The sequence below is a fragment of the Mya arenaria genome, chromosome 4 (assembly GCF_026914265.1).
Source record: "Mya arenaria isolate MELC-2E11 chromosome 4, ASM2691426v1".
Taxonomy (NCBI): Eukaryota; Metazoa; Mollusca; class Bivalvia; order Myida; family Myidae; genus Mya; species Mya arenaria.
In genome coordinates this window covers 76,260,510-76,282,120 of record NC_069125.1, presented here as the reverse complement: position 1 = coordinate 76,282,120, position 21,611 = coordinate 76,260,510, and the positions used below count along the sequence as shown (strand labels likewise).

At 34.6% G+C, this 21,611-nt stretch overlaps 1 protein-coding gene across 1 annotated transcript; it reads left to right on the top strand.

The window, feature by feature from the left end:
* The first annotated feature begins 1,554 nt into the window (after nucleotides 1-1,554).
* LOC128232966 (uncharacterized) lies at nucleotides 1,555-19,983 on the top strand. The gene is made up of 6 exons (XM_052946783.1): nucleotides 1,555-1,756; nucleotides 7,601-7,745; nucleotides 12,097-12,186; nucleotides 16,462-16,629; nucleotides 17,009-17,098; nucleotides 19,469-19,983. The coding sequence occupies exons 2-6, from the start codon at nucleotides 7,636-7,638 to the stop codon at nucleotides 19,623-19,625; spliced, it is 615 nt and encodes a 204-aa protein (XP_052802743.1). The 5' UTR covers nucleotides 1,555-1,756; nucleotides 7,601-7,635; the 3' UTR covers nucleotides 19,626-19,983.
* The last annotated feature ends 1,628 nt before the right edge of the window (nucleotides 19,984-21,611 follow it).

Sequence of the window (21,611 nt, the reverse complement as noted above, 5' to 3'; positions counted from 1 at the left end):
TATTCGAACAACCCGGGAATAATTCGCGAGTCAATTAGAAAAGAAATGGATTTAAATACTAGACTCAAATAAATTCGCTAACGGGTTAGTTTCTTCGTTGTAAGGCGAATTAGGATGTAAGTCAGAAATCCATAGTATTTTGTTCGCCGTTGTAAAATTCGTAAAAAAATATGCTTCTTCGATACCAATAATTAACGTTTTTATCTTGCGTTTCCATTCTGAATAAAAATACCGGCCAAAATTGTACAAGCGAAAGCCAAGGACAAGGACTACCGGCCATGGGTTGTGTTTAAGATTTTATTGTTTTCTAAAAAGTTTATTAAGTAGCGCTCTATTAGAATGTCATAATATAGTTTTGCTTCGGCAATTAAATAATCTGACACCAAGTGGGTTGTTCGGGTAAAAAAAAACAACACAACATTTTATGTCGTATAACCCTCATACCGCTGCCGGTGGTTTAAGTTAATCATTGCATTACCTTCGTTAAGACATGTTCATTATATTTGCATACTATTGACTTGTTGATAACAGACTAATCTGCCACATCCTTTATTCTGCCTAACAACTTCAGTGATGATAACAAATATTTCTAACGAATCATATGGTGCAATTATATTTGTTGCAGCGGGTATGACGATCGAGCCGATGCATAACAATAGGTCTTGTCTCCCGTGCAAGTCAACGTTCGATCATCCCCTCAGTTATGGTGTGTGATACAGCACAATTATATTGCCAGTCGTTCTTTTGAATGGCGGAAGGTTAAACAACCTTAAAGTGTTAATAAATACCCGACATATGGCTAATTACAGTAAGGTTTCATTTATGACATAATAAATTGTCTCCAAAAGGAATGCTCACGAAATACTTGATGTCCTGTTCTTTTATGAAATTGAAACAATTAATCATTTATAAACCTGTCTTTGCAAGGTTCCAAAGTTGTTATGTTAAGTACGTAGCTGTTATTTATAACTGTCCAGCATTACAATAGTTGATGACGCCAGATACTCCTCTCTTGTAAAGCCAACGCACGTGCGTTCAAATGTTCAGAAGTACTAAAAATGGTTAAACATTTATATATTTTTATTGTTTTCGAAATAACAAACCTAGTATGCAAACTATATTCAATACTTGTAGCGGCTGGAAAAAATCACCTGCAAAAGCCCTCTCCCGTTTTATAATTGCATTACTTCTTTGCACTTTTCAATTATATCAATTTACGCAATCTTTTTTCTTAATTTTGCCATGATATTTTGCCAAAAACTGAGATAAAATGGCTTAATTTTCAGGATGTTTAATCATTTTAGTCTCATCAGTATCGAACGTTCCGAATAAAATAAGGTTTACCATTCAAAGATTGGTCATAAATACAGGCAAATGAGAAAAATTGGCTTTAGTGATTTTGAACAAAAGTAGACACCGTAATAATGAGACTTCATACAACCCCCTAAGGAAATAATCATAAAACAAGGGAAAAGCTATACTAACAGTAAATTACTCGATGCTTGCGCATGAACTATTAACCAGTCATTCATCTAGGAGGGAAGAGGCTGATCCTATACAGATTGTCACTCGTGAGTTACCAGGTTGGCTGCGTGTGTGCGGGCGTCAGATGCTGGCTGAAACCCTATAAAACTTGCCGATGTCGCAATGTCACGGGACACTCGCGATATAATTAACACATGCCTTGTGACTTACGCTATCTGAAGGCGACTCGTGGACATTTAAACTTGCAGTATCATATTATTGAAAGAAAAAGGTGAGATTGAAAGAGTTTATTAATTTGTTCTGGAACTTATTAACACTATTATAAATTTTGAAAAAGTCTTGATTACTACTGGCAGCATATTTTGATGTAAAATACTCCTTAATAAATATTAAGTGTTTCTTTAATCTAATTTAAATACAAAATATAGTTGACTTACGAGTATTTCTTTATTCTATGTGTTAACATATAATCTTGTATTTTTAATATTTTCATTTTGTTATATATTTAAAGAAACTGTGGAAAATTATAATTATTTTAATCTTGTGTGGGTATTATAATTGACATTCGTCCTATCATCAGTATCATTTCTACTGTTATAATATCACCAGTAGCATAAATCAGTATCATTTCTACTGTTATAACATCACTAGTAGCATAAATCAGTATCATTTATACTGTTATAACATCACTAGTAGCATAAATCAGTATCATTTATACTGTTATAACATCACCAGTAGCATAAATCAGTATTATTTATACTGTTATAGCATCACCAGTAGTATAAATCAGTAGCAACAGAAGTAGTTATATTAGCAGCAGTAATGAGACTTCTGTAAAAAGATCTAAAAGTCATTTGAAAAATGTCAACGAGTCAGTTTTTCTGTATTAATGAGCAATTGTATGTGAAAACAAATACCAAGGAGTGCAACACAAACAAAATACATACAGGAAGTCTTGAAGGAATCTATCTTATCTTTCAAATCTGCAACATTGAACAAATAATTATGTTAAACCTTTGTTGTTTAGCCACTTTGAGGCAGCGTTATCTTTACGAACAAAACACAGCATAGACGTCTCAATTACAAATCACCTTCAACATATTTGAGAACAAATCTGCGTAATTTAATATCGCATCTTAAAAAAAGTTTTTCCTCAAATAATTCGTAAATAAACCTTGTTTTTTTGTGTGTGAAATATTTGCTTTTTGCTTTTCTCCTAAAGCTGTTGGATTCATATTGATGAGTAAAAAGAAGCTCTGTGTACGCCGGGTTGATGTTTTTTAAATAACGTCAACAAAACATGTCACGGCAATTATTCTTCCAATACGAATTTCCAAAATTTCGTGATCACTGAATCTTACATTTTCACGCAAAATATTGAGTAATGAAAATATTGTTTTCTATGATCTCTCGGTGAATTATTGTTTGATCTTACAAAATATTGCAGCCTATATACTCTATATACACAGTACAATTACTATTTGAAGTGTTGGTGGAAATAGTATTATTATTGTGGACCTTTATTGCACAGAACCTTTTCTGTACAAAGGAAAATAAGAAAATACATACACGCTTCTTTGTCAAATTGTCATTGAAAGTGTTTACTGAAATCAAGATTTCTAGAAAAACTATGTTGGATCAATTGAGTTAAATTAATGTACAAAGCTCACGCCTCGGAATGTATATCAGCCCGTATATAAAATATGGGTAATCAAAACCAGGGTACGATGTGTTAAACGACGGTATATTCTTTAATTGCACTAAATGCCATCAATATTTGAAGGAAACTTATAACACACGTGAAAATGCATACTATATCTGCAGCACAATTAAGAGTAGAAACTTGGGCCATAACAACATCAGTTGTTTTAAATGTCTATATAAATGTCGGACATGTAAACATAGCAATGAGCTGGAAGCAAAATAGCGGACTGGTTTACTGTCAATTGGAAACATTATATTGCCGTCACGACAAAACGTCGATACTGAAGACAATTTGCTCATTTTAGCTTTATTTCCGTTTTACTGTTTACTAACATTCCCTGTCGAATCTGACCCTAAATGACACGTCAAAGCCAAAACAAGAGCGCTTTCCGTTAGCAAATAAACAGCGCTCTATGTACTTCTACCAAGAAAAAAATGTTTTATGTTCACAATTGAAAAGTCAACAAATCATACAGAAATTGATATTTTTAACAAGCGATAACATAATGGCGCATTAATTTTGATTGTCCGGAAGGTAAGTCTGACACCATGCCTTGTTAGCTGCTTTTTTTCTTTTGACAATGCCATTTCAATTGACTTTCACAATTTAACTGAGTCAGATATTGAAACACTATATTTCTATGTAATTGTATGCTGATGAGATCTCATTATTACCGCTGATCCTGTTAGTTTACAGCATCAGCTAAATTCTCTGAAAATGTATTCATGCAAATGGGGTTTAAAAAATAACATAAACAAAACTAAAATATGTTGTTTTTTTAAAAGAAGGAAAAGCTATTGTAATGTTAGTTGGACAATAAATGACGAATTTGTTGATGTGATGGATAACTATTGTTATTTAGGTATTAACTCTTTTATACTGGAAACACGCAGTACACATGCTGAATGAACAAACTATACAGACATACGACCATATACCTAGATATAAAATAATAAATTATTATTGTTTGATGGTCTAGTTGTACCAATTATGTTATATGGATCGGAGATTTGGGGAGCATATGATCGCAGCGAGTTAGATAGACTCCATTTAAAATTCTGCAAACATATTCTTGGTGTTAAACAACATACATGAAATGCCACCGTTAGGCGAGCTCCGGTGGTTCCCTTTGTCAGTACTTTGTCAAGAGAGGGCATTACAATACCGGATAAAAAATAATAAACTAAATTCATTAACGCATCGCAAAACAATACAAAAATTATCTTATTAATAATATACGTATTTCCAGAAGAAATGTAACGTACTCCGCTATGTCTTAATTGTTAAACAGAATGGGTTATGGTAATCTGTTTTTTATAGACTACAACAATATACGTATGCTAATCCAAAGAGTTGGAGACCAATATGTTATAACGTGGTATATCTAAACAGCTCAGCCAAAATGGAACACTGTCGTAAAATCAAACAATTTTTATTTAATGAATATTTTACGTGTGTCAACCATCGTAAAGAAGTATCATGCTCTGAATATATTATTATCTATTCAGATTTATTTTATGTTAATAACATTGCTATAATGGTGAATCACGTACTGAACTATGGAATATCCAGGCTTACGCCCAGCAGCCTTATAATGGTGAATCACACATAAAACCATGAAAACACCAGGGTCAAGCTCAGTTGCCTTATAACGGTGAATGACACGTAAGCACATGGAGACATCAGGGTCATGCCCCGTAGTCTTGTAACGGTGAATCACACATAAAACCATGAAATCACCAGGGTCAAGCTCAGAAGGCTTATAACGGTGAATCAAGCATAAACCCATGGAATCACCAGGGACAATCCGTTTTAAGGATCAAGGCTCTAAACCATTGAACGAGACATGTTCGAGTAAACAATTATTATTCTGTTTTCTTTGTTTCGGTGTCGGCGCCGTTGCAGTAAAGCAAGGAATGTATAATTTGCCTAGGTTTCTCTGTAGACGTTAATAATTATATTTATACGGGTTTTATGGAACATCATTTCTTGCAGTTTTATGTGATCAGTCTCTGTGCGGAACATATTATGACCTGTTGAAATTTTCATACCACGCGGCCATACCACGTGCGTTGCAACCATTGTTTTGTGTAAAACCACTCTTTTAAACGGAATTCATATCGGAATACATGGGAATGCAACGCGGGCACTAAATGACAATTACCCAAAAGACAAGACTGTTATTGATGAATAAGGATTCTATTGTAATGTTCTGATATGGAAAATGGTATTAATATCGCACATTCGGATGTTTTATTTGACATATTATTACAGCCAGCGAGACTGATTTCAGCAACGTTGCAGCTAAGATATTACAGTAAGGGGGGAAACTTGATATTATGGTTGATTTTAATAAAACTCCGACAGAAAATTGAAGTTTTAAGACCAGAAGTACATATTCTATACATTGATTTTTTGGAATAAAACGGCATTGCTTTCGTGTGACGTTTCCTTATTCTTATTATGATCCGCTGCTTTATTGGTCACTTTGGTGCACATGTCAAGATATTGAGATAGAGAAAATCTGATGTCACATTGGTTCAGGTCTTCCATTTATTTCCTACCAAGTATTTGTTACCTTTTACTACTGACACTAATTTAATAAGTTAGCCGTGAAAAAAATAGACTGACTGAACTATACTTTATGAAATTATGTTAATAGGCCTTCGTAAGAAGCGATATATGTAAAATTAATGAACAGAAATATGATGAACCCTCGATTGCTATTGTCTCACACAAAAATGCAAACACGAAAAAGTGCATACAAGGATTTTTATTATGATTAAACATTGTCATATAATACATTGCCTGCACATGTATCTTTGTTTCAAGTATGCAGGCCAGTAATTTTAATGAAACCTTATAAATGTGTGTTGTTTGTGTATACTATAAATGTGTTTTCGGTTTGGACACGCTTACTGAACAACACAAACTTGTGTCTGTATGTAGTTTATATCCTCTTTGAGTGTTAACGCTACCACACGAACAAGATTCGTATAAGAAACATGAAAAGGCAGCAATGCTCAGCAGTACATAATATGGTTGTGGTATTGTAGTATGGTATCGCAGTGAATAAACATATTTGGCTGATATTGCTTAAGGAAAAAAAGGATTTCAATATATTTTTAAAAAGTCTGCTTTACATTCTTCATATGGTCGTTCTATTTGTCGCATTAATTGGTTGAATTGACAAAATATTGGCCGTCTTTGTATTGTTGATATACATGTAGTACTGTTACTGTTCGACAGATTATTTGTGGTGCGAATCTTACTGTAACTGTACGTTACGCCGCAAACTTATTGCGTCTTTAAGCTTATACTAGGGTATACTAAGTATATTGCAGGGTACATATTCTGTGTAGTCTTGCTTAGAATCTTGCTCCTAATCTTGTGTTCGATGTTTAGGTGGCAAAAAAATAATCTCAACCATTTTATGCGTTATATTTTCTTTGAAGGGTGCATATAGACGCTCAGAGGTGATTGGCGTTTAAGAACTACCAAAGAAATATATAGGCCGACATTTTCATTTGTCGTTCTGGCGTCTCTAAATGGTGTGATGGCGCGTCAACTGTTAATAACAAGGCCACAAACGATATTTCATACGCACCAATTATATTTTTGAGGCGCCAATAGACAATTTACCGGAAGCCAGAGCGAAATTTAAGCTTCATTCTCAATTATGTCTTTTTACCAATATTAAGCATTCTCCATGTACTTAAGCTTGCGTTTTCATCTTGTATTGTTTATCTAAATAAATACTGTTTAAACGAAATGCCGTGTTGCCTTGCAGAGGCATACCAACATATCAAATTGACGCCCTTTTTAGTCATCTGGCAAGACGTCAAAACGTCATAGTCACAAATATAGTGGGTTCAATACGAGACATAAAGTATTTGCATTTCAGGCGCGTTGAAGCCACCATTGTTGTACGATTAGAATAGTTGATAACGACTTTTGTATAGGACAGTACGAACTTTATGATGTTGATTAACATTATAACAATGGATGTTGGAGCCATTGATAGTTATCAAAGCGATTAATGCACACATTGCCAATATATTCAATGTTAGAATTAATTCCATTTTTTACTAATTAGTTGCACGAAACACCATTGTGACAAATTATGCAGGGTGAAACAAGTGTAAAAGGCTTAACCAGAGTTTTATTTTTCATTTTTGTCATTTTTATTGCATCATTGAACATTATACTGACTGCATGACAGCTAAATAATCTGTTTAATAGTGGAAAAAGTTAAGTAGTGTCGTGTCAAAAGTTATAGCCTTGGCTGATCAACAATAATGCGCGTTGCAACTAGTGCTATTTCGCTGAATTGCATTTATCACATTTGTATACGTGAGGGAGCAGTCGCCATGTAAAAAACGTATTTAAGTGCTTTTTCTTCTTTTTCAGAGTTTGAAAAAGAAGTTTCTATAGTCACTCTAGTTATGGTCGACCTGTATTTCTACTCCGTTTACATATTGTCTGGGCTGCTTGGAGCTGTGTCGTCACTGACGGCTGTAGCGGATGACGTAATCAATGCCCATCCACAACAAAAGTGAGTGCTCAGTTAACTGCAAAGTCAATTGTTTTACCAGTTTAAAATAAATGTTAATTTTAATAAATGCTAAGCATATGTAATCCAAATATCAAAGCCATGAGATTTGACTGGTCGTCACATGCGAGTGTGTTTATAATCTGATATTCTATTTTGAAGCCTTTGTTATTAGCCAGCAATTTATATAACTGACCATACAATTGTTTTTTTTCAGTAACATGCTACGTCATTCTCAAATTATTATAATTTTCTGTTCGGTGCTTTCTCGAAGAAATATAATTAATATTTAATTGAGTAACACATAACCTTTTTATATAAATGTTGGTGAAATACTTTCTTCAAATAGTGGAACCATACATGTATGTGCTTTACAGTGATTCATAGAGAGTTATCAGTGAAATAAAAATGATATTCCACAGTTTCATACAGTGAAATAACAATTTGACATTTGTCACTGATTTTAAATTTTAGCCCGCTGTCATTTTCAAATCAAATGTCAGCGCACACGGGGCTGGGACACAATTTAAAGGCGTCATTTCGAAATGAAGTTTCGGTCGAAAACAATTTGGTGCGCATTTAAAATCTACCATTTACCCAAGAACACCAAAAGTAAATAGTTGACTTCTGGCTACACCGCTCGTGAAATATAGCTTTTCGTACTCAATCGGTGAAATATATTACGATCTTACATTGAAACAAAATAATTGCTGTCTTTTTTCACTGCTTTTAAATAGTGACAAATAAAAAAAACTCACAAATCCGCAAATCAGATAATATGACAATACAAAAGTTATTTTGCATTAGATTTATAGAATTGATTTGAAACTGATTTTCGACAGAACGACATTGTTCCTTTTTTGTTAAGCGGTAATCCATTATCATGTTTATGTAAATCGATAGAAATAATAATGTTAAACATTTCAAACAAAAAAACGAGGATACGAGCTCTTTCATAGTCAGTACAGCAGCACTAAGATTACAGGACATCACATAAGCTACAGACAATTGGATGGGACATGCGTTCATTTGGTTTGGAAATGTACAGTGACGTTGGCCATATCTTCATTACTAGTATTTACTTTTAGCGGAAAAAGCAAGGCGCTGTTCCGCTTTTATAAAAACAGATAACATCTTTTCGTCTGAAATTCATCACGAAATCCATCATGTAAAATCTCAACATTTATAGTTTGTTCTTCTGTTTAGCCCTGTTTAATTAAGATTGACATTTTAGGATAAAGGTTCTGTTGTTGTTTTTTTAAAATAAAGAGTTTTCTATTTTTAACAGAAAAATGCATATAACTGTTAACATACACAACGCAAAATATTACCGGACGAAAACCATAGTACAACATAGACATTAACATATGTCCACATACTGGCTTTATGCACCAGTCAATTGTAACTTTCAAGGTGGCCCCGCAGGGCCGGGTGACCGCGGTGGTTTTGTCATAGCGCCAATTTTAGCGGAGATTGGGCCTTATATAGAGTCTCTGGGCTGCGGGGGCATTTGGCCGGGGTTTAACCATCAATTCGTCCCCGCAGGGCGGGGATTTTACCCGGGGTCGGCTGGACCGAAAGTCAAAGTCCCGATATCCCCGGACCTGGGGGCGGGGGCGTGGTTACAATTGGCTGGTGCATTACATCTACTGAAAACACTTCTGATAATTATGAACTGAATATTATATTATTTTGTTTGACTTAACTGGCATTTTATATTCAAAACTAAACAGGAAACTTAATATAACTTTAGCATTTGACACTCTTCGCATGTTAAAAATGATATAGGGCGAATTCCTGCAATGAAAAACAACAACAAGTAAACCACTTACGTTTTTAAATGGCTTAAGCAAAGGCTATTCGAACATTTTTACTTGGTCAGTACCGAGTTGCAGGGGATGGTATGCGGGTATACTAAGTATATTGCAGGGTACATATTCTGTGTAGTCTTGCTTAGAATCTTGCTCCTAATCTTGTGTTCGATGTTTAGGTGGCAAATCACCCAGTGGTCATGTCACATCTCTCGTGCTTTTCACTATCCAAGAGTCATGTTGATGGAAAAAACTTACGCAGAACACTAGTTTGTTTTTTTATTAATTCAGACAAAGTGAAAAATGATATGACGAATTTCGAACAGGGCTACATTTAATATTAACTCTTTTTTTTTGTATGCATGAAAGTAAGCTCAATTGAAATCTTGGGTAAATAAGATATTGTGATACGATTGCCACACTTGTTCGTTTAACAATTTAAATCATCAAGCATCTGCTAAATATGTTTAAAATAATGGAATTTCATATGAAAATGTAAAGGCTATCAGCGGAAATGAAGGAAGAATATTTCTGTGATAGCAGATATCTCCGATGTTTGTCAAGAAGTGACACGTCAAGATGTGACAGTCGCTGCTTATTGATACGCTCATGTGAAATTAAAAAGAAACAAAAGTTGTTCCAACTTCTAATGGGTCTTATTTTACGAAATAACGCATTTTGTTGGCATTTCAATTATGGCGATGAAATATTTCTGTGTAAGCTTATTAAAAACAAAGTTTGACCCCGAAAGTTTGTTTTATGATTTAAGTGTGTAGTTTGGACTTTGTAATACATGAGCATGTAACTAAGTAAGAATTGTCTTATAAACATCCGTTTAAATGTTCATTATAAGGAAATTTGAGGAATATTTATGTTTAATTTGTTTCTGCCATAAAATATACATACCATTTTATTTTTATATTAAAGTCATAGACTAAAGGATTTGTAAACCAAACTTTAAGAATATTATAGGTTTAAACTTTCAATTTTCAATTAAAAAAAATCATTTTAGCGGGACCTTACTGCAGTAACACAAAACTGATTTCTCTGTGATGGATCTTCTTAAACCGATACATGACAGTACATGATGGGGTATCAAAGCTTGCCAGGTTCAGTGTTAGGACTAGAGTGTTATATATATTTTCAATGTGTGTCTCACGACAAGTCATTGTTTATAGATTATACTTGACTTGTGTATCAGGATTATACTCAAATGTTTGACTACTGGGCTTGTTTCTTAAGTTTTCATTGAATTATTTGCTGATATTCACCCCTATACTACTCCGCACAGATCGTATGTAGGTTATTGGTAGAACCTGCTGTTTGCGGAAATATGAACATTTAGGTATAGACTCTTCCTAAAATAAAGACGTCTGTCAAGTTATCTCCCTGTCTTCGACATCATCTAAGTCTTGTAATATTTTTTTTATATATTTGGAGTTTGTTGCCTGTCGTTGACTGGTACGCCGTTATAGGTATGTACTCATTATAACGGTCGTCTAGTATTTTGTGTTTAAGTTGAGAGTTTAATAAGCATCGATTTTTATTAATATTTTAGCATGTATGTCCATATCTAAAGATTCAATTTGAATTGCAAATGTTCTATACTATTAATGAATAAATATTTAAATAAAGCGATACAATCGGCACACGTTTATCAACAAACGCTATGATTAACAGTGATCTTACGTGCCAAAAGGATGGCGATAAAAGGAGTCATTGCAATAGAGAGTCGTTGTTGTTTTTGTGAAATTTAGACGTTTGTAAGTTGTCTGCTACTCTGGGTCGTATTCATAAAGCAATTGTTGAAGTTTAATGTTCAACTTATTGAAAAATAGTTGATATTGAACAAAAATGAAAATGTATATTTTTATTTTAGATCCTGTTCACTGCTAATAGGGGAACGCATGGTACCGGGTTTCCCATGAAACATATACTAATAGAATGTTTTGAGGATACCCGGTAGCATACTTTCACCTTATGTCCGATGGAATGTCTCAAAGCAGTGAACAGGATGTAAAGTAAAAATATTTTCATCCTTTCCAAATACTCTAAACTAGCACAGTGGCATAAATTTTGTTCTTAAAAAGAACTGTCAGGCACATACATTGTACTGTATCAGTAGGGCAGTGCGCTATTTGTACTGTATCAGTAGGGCAGTGTGCTATTTGTATTGTATCAGTAGGGCAGTGCGCTATTTGTACAGTATCAGTAGGGCAGTGCGCTATTTGTACAGTATCAGTAGGGCAGTGCGCTATTTGTACAGTATCAGTAGGGCAGTGCGCTATTTGTACAGTATCAGTAGGGCAGTGCGCTATTTGTACAGTATCAGTAGGGCAGTGCGCTATTTGTACAGTATCAGTAGGGCAGTGCGCTATTTGTACTGTATCGGTAGGGCAGTGCGCTATTATACTTGGCTTTAACTATTGTTCTGTATCGTCAATATACAAACCCCTGGAATTGTTCACCAACGTAAATGTTTTAGCACTAAGCTAACAAGATTATAGCAATAATTTGAGCTAATGATACCTAGTGTGTTGTAGGTTAGTGCAGCAGCTCGACATGGTAAATCAACAGCTCCAGTCGTTGTCCCACTCCGTGAGGAGAGCCCAGAACCACATCACCACCAGACAGTAAGTACTATAGTATCCTAGCTGAACACTGGTTTTAATAAAACAGAAGTTGGAAATAAGGGTTAATTTGAAAAAGTGTAGTTGTGTCAACTAAAAATACAACGTAGAAATAAGTGAATCCAGAGAAGCGCAAATTAACTTAAAGGGGCTGTACTCCGTATGATGAAATAGCGAAAAAAATATGTCGAAAACTGACATAAACGTGGTATCGATGTGCAAAATGCATTGAAACTTACTAACTGAAGTACCACAAAGTTTACAATAAATTTAATTTTCGCAGTTGTTTTCGTATTTTTCCATTAAAAAAGATGACTAGGTATGTTTACATAGTAGAATTCATTCCTTATGCGTGATTGGCTAGTCGATGTTATCAATGATATTACCAAGTTAGGTATATAGCTTAAATATGCCATCTGTTTAGGGTAAGCCTTCGTAGCACAGTGGATACAACACTAGATTGGTCTCCGACTCGATTTTTTTTTACATTTCGGTATTGTTTTTACAACTGTGATATCAAAGAATAAAACATTTTATTAAATAATTGTCCTGAGATTCGTTACAGAAAAAAACTTTTTTTTGGTGCCAATCTGGTGTACAGTCCCTTTAAAACATAGCTCAAAATGTGGTTATATTCACAGGATGTGTGTGTGTGTTTTTAATATTGATATCAATTCAAAAGAATGTGCAATTGTATAGCTGCTAAAAATGATCGACATTAACAAACATAATTTATGATGCTATTGAATGCTATTAAACTGAACGATACAAATTTCCATACCTGGCTTCTTGTTGAAATATATCAACATTTACAGAACAAAACATAAATTTATTTGTAGCATATATTAGGTCAGTATATCAGTTTGTTTAAAGATGCACTCTTACTCCTAAATAAGATTAACAATAATTAATAATACTGTTTTAATATTCCAAAAAGGATGAATAAATGTCCAAAACAATTGTTCTATGAAGAATACCGAGTTTTATTTGAAAGAAATTTATTTAAAATACAGTATTTCTACCTTATGACACTATAGTAGATCACAGTAAATATTTTAGCATTCACCAATCATTTGATATTTTTGCGCTTTCTGCTATTAAAAACACGGATACAACCTTGTTATCAGTAAATAATATTGTCCATAAATGCATTATTTAGTAAGTACTAAGTAGTAAAAGGTTTATCAGTCAAAATTGATGTTTGTTATGCATGTGTATGTAATGATTTTGAATAAGACTGTCACTTTAAAATGTATCTCGTTGAAGTGCTGGCTTGTTGCTGAGATCCTACATAAGCTCAATTTTGCGACATCAAGATTTTGTACTAACCTCAAAGACAGTCCTTATAAGATTGTACCATCCATTAAGGCGATCCCTATTAGAGAGTACCTACCACCAAAATCATCCCTATTAGATTGTACCACAATTATTGGCCATGTACGATATGCGAGATGCGTCCACCTATCGTGTGCGATACAGTTGTGCTTGCTTGAAATCATGTTTATATTAACAAAAATGCAGCGGAATGAGACCTTACGCTATCAGTCCGTACGACATACTTCCATTTGAAGCTACAAAATACTGCCTCATTGTATTTAACCGGAACGGGAATGTTGTAGGCAACCGCATATGGTTTGCAGTAAAACAAAGAAATATCACGATTAATTAAAACGCATTTATTAAAACAGAGCGTACGTGCGTTCTTATGCACCAACGTGTATTATCGCTGGCAGCATGTGTACTGTGTCCCATTGACTATATGGGGTTTAAAGTCATGACCAAGGTTAAAGTTGTTACGCAACGACGGCGACAAGGACATCAAGTCGATGGCTTAATATTTGTTAAAGGCCTGGTTTAAGGAATGTTTGGCATGATGATCCCCTGCTGTGCATCTTCTGCTAATTGCACTGGTGCCTCAGTAGGAGTCAATTTCCTGTGTATTCGTTTATTGGCTCAGGTCCATTTCTATAATAAAAACCTCCAAAACTGCACAGCAGGAAACTCGAAGATCTGATAAGAGGGGTCAAGGCAAGTAGATTAAGATCAATACACAGAGGTTGTGTACTGTACACAGATTTTTTTGATTTTTTTATTTATTTATTTATTATTATTATTATTTTTTTTTTATTATTTTTTGGGGGGGAGGAGGGGTCACTTATAGAAGGCTTAAACTAGGCCTTGAAGCAAATGAACTAAGATCAAGATCGCGATGACAATGTATCGAGCAACAGAATAGCCTACGTTGAAGGATCATTTATATTACACGGAAAAGTCATTAATATTTGATTTATATTTAATCACAATCATACAGAATTATTTATCGGTATTCAAGTGCCAATCTCTTTGATTTATGGTGTGCAAATGTTTGATCTTATCACAATCTAAATATCGAATAAAATGCTTTGTTTTGTTCAATCAATCATTTAACGTCATGTAATGCGAATTAGAATACAATTTAAAATGTAATACGAAATATTTGAATATAAGAAGAAGAAGAATTTGAATAAAAAAATGCTGAAAGCTGTAAAGAGCTATATTTGATCAGAGTGCATGAGAATTAGACGAAACGTATCACGAAACGCGATGTCTACCTACAATTCATGTTGATATACATAAGGATACCACGACAGCCATAGTGATGGGTGGAGGTACAATTGGTTAAAAAACACGATGTTGATACACATAAGCAGATATAGATCAGTTATTAATTAATTAATTAATTAATTAGATTATTTATATACATGGAGAAAAGTATAATATTAAAACAACGTTCTGTTCCATCTCGATTAGTTTGCGTAAATGTTTTCCTATAACTCAATGTAGCAGACATGTTTCAGTATGCACTCTCCGCGGCTTTCGTAACGCTTCTTAGTAGGCATTAATTTATGGGCACGTTTGTCGCTGTCTGCCACACGGTGTGTGCTGCTCCACTGGGAGGGCGTGCTTATGACAAGTGAAAATAAATCAACTCTGATTGTATTAGTAAACAAACGTTAATATCTCAGTCCGTTAACGATTTTTGTTCCACCGAGAGTTTTAAAAAATACATACATGTGGCATTATACATCACTCAAACAGGTCACCAAAGAAAACAGAATGTTCAATATCAATTACTCTCAGATAGGAACGAGTACTTATTACTGATTTAGACTTTGCATGTTCCACAATCTTGTTTAAAAAATGCAATAATCCAAGTGCCGTCAATTCGAAAAACCATTTGTCTTTACTTATACATAAGTTTTACCATACGTTTTGGGTTGTTGTTTTTCTAATTTAAATATATTTTGGCGATGCACATTTCTCCATTACAGACCAAGTTCATGTTCACTTCTCGCTGACTTAAAGATTGAAAGTAAAGCAACGTGTTTAAATGCTAATCTTGATATTATTCCAAATCTTGTTGCATCCATTTTGATTTCACCACTATCTCATTAGTATGCAAGATGAGACCAAACGCATTAACGATATCACCCGAACGCTTTTACGGAGACGATCGTCGATCTCCGAATATCTTTAAGGACCCACCAGTCATTTAATTTGTATGCGTTTTCAGCTTCTAAATTCAGGGTCTTCAACCTTGTTATCAGTAATTGATATTTTCCATACATACATTATTTAGCATGTAGTTAAGGGTTCATCACTCAAAATTTATTTATGAGTACCACTTTAAATTAAAATACGAAATTATAAAAACTCTATGCTTCTACATAACATAAAACACACGATAAATTGTAGATAAGCTTGCAGGCATTTGTTAATATAAAAACAATCAAATTACTGTCAAGTTTTTTGGCGGATGTAATAAAATTAAGTTTAAATATGCGTGAAATGCTTGTTATGGCTGACGTTACACAATAACTCAGATTGATAGAAACTTGTGATACATCTCAATTTTTATTTCAACAAAACAGAACAATAGTCTTCTAAAACCAACTGAATTGATTGTACTTGTTTTTTCAAACCCAAACAAAAGCATCACAAGCAGATCGTAAAAAATGTATTTGGTCAGAGATATGGAACACATTTATTTATGCATATTGCCATTGGAAAATTGTGTACCAAGTTCCATACCAAGTTCCGTACTAACATTTTATGTAATTAAAATAATGGCAACCAATTAAATCTGTGTACAACAATTACGACAACAGCGGCACAGACTACACCAAGGCTATAACGAATATCTCTATATAGCAAAAATACTACATTTACTTCAACATCATGTCATTAGTCTTGGGGTGCTTTCTTAAGCATTTTCACGTCAGGTATTTTGAATTTCAGACTTGAAGAATGCAGTATGATGGGGCCTATGTCAGACTCGATTTGCGACCTGTTTCTGCTGGATAAGAGCCTTGCGGGCGAAGAGGCCGTGCAGACCGTCGTTCACCGCCCGTTGGCTCCGGGCAAACGCGCAGACACCATCTTTCAGGACCAGCACCAGAGAAATGCGTCAGTTGCAATTCAAACAATCGACTAAGTAGTGTAAAATATTAATGATTAGGCAAGGACAAAGCGCGCGAACCAATTCTTAGTTATTAAGATTTTACCTTCATATGTTCAAAAGGTAACCCGTTTTGAGCAGGCAGGCAACCAAATTATGACTTCATGTATGTTACGTTATAAACATACAAACCTTAATGAATAAGCGTGGTAATCATTGCAGAAACAGAAAGGCTACTTCATTGTCTGAAAATGAAGGCTATGATAGAAAACAATTGATAAGAAAACATTACCTTTAAAAACAACTATCCTATACTTCGAAAAATTGCGTTTTGATTTGGGCTAGTCTTAATTCAAATTCGATTTTTATACATGTTTGGTATTTCAGATATTTAGAAGACCTTTTACAAAAGCAGAAGTTGTTAGATAATATACTAGAAATGGTTGAAAAATCAAAGGAAGGCGTGCAGATGGGCAGGTAATGTTATGTGAATGCGAATGAAGTAGCTAGTTATATTGTTTTTGTATACATTTTAGGTAGAATAGTTACTTTTTTCACCAAAAAAAGATATGTATTCACATAAACGAAATATATCAGTTATAGTTAGTGTTTATTTTTGGTCTTCTGAACAATAAAGTCGGCAGGCCGGGCGCAAACGATGCCGTCTAATTGTTTAGAAGATTTAAAATAATACTAACTGTCTGAAAGTGTTCTGTGCTCATAATTCAAATTCTACGCGATTTGGTTTATATTTATTATCATATTATGTTATTTATGTACACGTGCACGATGGGCATTTGGCGAGTTAATATGCTTATTAAATGGATTTTTGAGTTTCAGAGCTCTTCTTTATAATTCAATGTAATCTTAATGGCGATTCCATTTACAGAGGCTTGAGCCTGAACACTGAGAATAGACATAACGTATGTTATAGTTAAAAATCTAGCTTCAAACAAGCTGATCAGAGCCAATTATTTGCGCTCTGTTTCGTTAAATAGCCACTGTTCTATAACACGACATCCTTAATGATCTAATTAGTCGAGTTTCAACGGTAAACTGAAAGTAACTGTCGCTACCGTTGGGTATATTCGTCTAAAATGTGCAATGCATACATTAAAACGTATACTTAAAGTTACTTTCTCAGATTGTTCATACTGGTGTCATTTTTTTCCAAGTTCGATCACATTTTGTTATTTCATTTATTGGTAGGAACACACACAGAATACTTATTTGATCAGAACTAACATTCAAACATGCTAGGAAAAGACAAAAAAAAACACACAAGAAGAATGAATACACGTATTTACATTGAAGAAAATATTCAATTTGAACACGAACTATTAACTAAAGCAACTAGAAATGGTGTGCATGATATGAACGAAAACGTAGAAGGCGTACGTTTTAGCCTCACACAATTAAGCGTTATTTGTTAATGAAACTGATAGCTGTGTTTACCCAGACAAATGATGTTGGGATCTAGGTAGGACAAACCCCTTGGGAGACAAGTTAACTCAGCCTTCTATAGTCAATGATTGTATCTCTTCTTCGAGGTTTTGTTATAAAAGTTTGGCGAGGGAGATGATTACATTCCCTGTACATAAAGTCCTAATAAAGTTCACACAAAAGGGATTCATTTGCTCAGGAAATTGCTAACTTCATAATACAGAATGTAGCTGGTATTAGCAATGTTGACTGATGCGGCATTGCTGTTCTTTTGTTCATTGGAGAAACGTGTTTTATGGACTGCTGCACTTCGTTTGTTCACAAACAGTCAGACTATGAAGATTGTCCGAACTAAGACCCATAGCAGTATGTTTTTTCCTGCGTAATTAAGATAGTTCATTTCCCCCCACGAACTTCTTGTTATCTGAATAAGACATGTGTGTAAGTGTTGTGATGGTAGAAACCTTTTTGTCCTTTGCTTTCGTCACCTAGCGTTCGCTTAACTCTGCAAAAGGGCCATACACTAAGGGTCATACACTAAGGGCCATACACTAAGGGCCATACACTAAGAGTCATACACTAAGGGCCATACACTTAGGGCCATACACTAAGGGCCATACACTAAGGGCCATACACTAAGGGTCATACACTAAGGGCCATACACTAAGGGCCATACACTAAGGGCCATACACTAAGAGTCATACACTAAGGGCCATACACTAAGGGTCATACACTAAGGGCCATACACTAAGGGTCATACACTAAGGGTCATACACTAAGGGTCATACACTAAGGGTCATACACTAAGGGCCATACACTAAGGGTCATACACTAAGGGCCATACACTGTCATTTAGATGAAACGTTCGAAGACTAAGAGTATTTTTATTATTATCATTTTTCATTTAATCAAGAATTAATACGTACTTAATTTCAAACAACAGATTCATACGGACGATATATACGTGGTTAAATTTGCACAATTGAGTAAAAATCTCTCTTTTCCCGTAAACATTTCATAGCAGTCACAGATTGAGTGGCGCTTTCCTCTATCGGGATGAGTCATAAAAATAAAATTAAATGACGTACGTTCATGAATAAATTATATATTATTTGATGCATTATTTCCTTTAATCGTTAAGAACAAAGTAAACGTATATTACAACTTGCCTTAATTAACTTACCATGTCCTCAAGTAAGGCCATCAAATATGTATTAGTTAATGAATCCAGCAAAACTGACGCCAGGAAACGTGGTATGCAAATACTATGTTTCATATATCCACCAGGAAAATAAATCAAGCATGACTTATGTTTTATGAAAGGAATGCAAGTAAATATGAATTTAAATGATGAGCCTACATGAATAACTTCATTATGAAATCCCTATACTTCCGATGTTTCAGGAAGCGAAGCTGCAACGTGAACTTAGGCTTCCATTGCCAAACAGAACAGTACTCGGCCATAGCCGACATGTACAACTGGCTGCAGAGCTCCCTGAGCCCGGGGAAGAGGAGGAAGCGCCGCGCCGCTGCATACAAAAATCTTCCTCATAAACTTTAACTGTGTGCTTATGTCTGTTTTTATATGCAGAAGAAACTGTTATTGGAAACAAATACTTTAATATAGTTAAGCTTCATAATTATACGACGTAATGGAGTAAGGATTATATGAATAAATATGCCAGATTTCACTGGGTTCGCAAGATAATGAAGATGCTATCTATCGCACCAGTATGTTGTGCGAATGTAACTGCTAGATGGTCTTAAAATGTATCTTCTTTAAGAATAAACCGAAATTGCAATTCCCTACTTCACAGGAGAAAACAACTAGTGTGACAATTTTGTTTAAAGGTTCTCGTAAAGAATTACTACCATCACCTCCATATAAACAACTGCCTGAACAATAATAAAAAAATGAAAACCTGTTTCCAGCTTCTTTTTTTCAATTGCCAAAGACGGTGTTATACATTTGGGAAATCTTGTGAAAATTGTTGTCTCAAAAGCTGCTGAGAACTCTGAAATCCCTCTGGGTCATCGGTATGAACCAACTGCAGATGTGCTTTCTTGAAATCTGTCACAAACAATAACATTCAATTCGTTTGAACACTCATCCGTGTCAGTAGGAATTTAAAAACACGGCATTTCATTTCGTATAATTGTTCACTGAACAAAACTGCCCTTCGAAGATCACGCTCTGAGAGTGTAATGCATGGAACTGAACCATTGTTCATGATCTCATTGCGTTTATAAGGTCTTTAAGGTTTTGTTTCTACGATTGTGTCACTCGGTCAGTGTCGTTTTGGCCCATACCTTTTGAAATTCTATCTAATTATTTATGACAAAAAACATATGATAACGCGTATATATGATTATGTGTACATGTGATAAAGTGAACATGTGATAACGCGAACTTATGATAACGTGAACATGTGATAGTGTGTACATGTGATAATGTGTACATGTGATAGCGTGTACATATGATTACGTTTACATATGATCACGTGTACATATGATAACGTGTACATGTGATAACGTATACATATGGGAACGCGAACCTATGATCACGCCTACGTGTGATAACGTATACATATGATATCGTGTATAAATGATAACGTGTACAAATGATAACGCGTTCATATTATCACGCGTGCGTGTGATAACGTGTACATATGATAGCGTGTCCATATGATAACGTGTACATATGATAACGTGTACACATGATAACCTGCACATATGATAACATGTTCATATGATCACGTATACACATGATAACGTGTACATATATTAACGTGTACATATGATAACGTGCTCATACGATAACGTGTACATATATTACCGTGTACATATTATATGCGTACATATTGTCACGCGTATGTGTGATAACGTGTAGATATGATAACGTGTATATGTGATAGCGTGTACACATGATCAAGTGTACATATTATAACGTGTACATGTGATAATGTGTACATATGATAACGAGAATATATGAGAACGTGTTCATACGATAACGTGTACACATGATAACGTGTACATATATTAACGTGTACATATTATATGCGTACATATTATCACGCGTATGTGTGATAACGTGTATATGTGACAGCGTGTACACATGATAAAGTGTACATATATTAAAGTTACCATATGATAACGTGTACATGTGATAGCGTGTACATATGATAACGTGCACATATGGCAACGTGTTCGTGTGAAGCGTTTTAACGGTTCCTAAACTATTGTTTAATATTTTGTACGCCTACGACGACACAAAGCCATTCATAAGACTTGAACTTTACACTAGAAAGGATGCCGCCTTTTCCACAAAAGCAGGAGCCATTATTCCGCCCCTAATCTATGCATATGCTTCAAATCTACCGGTTGCACTACACAGTTTGTAGTTTGGCATAAAAAGGCAATACCACAGGAGCACAACTTCACATGCAGACTTATATCACAGGCAGACTTACATCTTTGTGAATGTTTATGACTCTAAATTCACATATTTTAGATGAGTGAAACGTTCATTTGCCGTGGTCTGTACGCC

What these genes read in the sequence shown, in the direction of transcription:
- LOC128232966 (XM_052946783.1), top strand. Translation starts at nt 7,636, where the DNA reads ATGGTCGACCTGTATTTCTACTCCGTTTACATATTGTCTGGGCTGCTT. An exon ending in AACCACATCACCACCAGACA is followed by an intron (nt 12,187 to 16,461) that starts GTAAGTACTATA and finishes TTTGAATTTCAG; the next exon opens with ACTTGAAGAATGCAGTATGA. An exon ending in GACCAGCACCAGAGAAATGC is followed by an intron (nt 16,630 to 17,008) that starts GTCAGTTGCAAT and finishes TTGGTATTTCAG; the next exon opens with ATATTTAGAAGACCTTTTAC.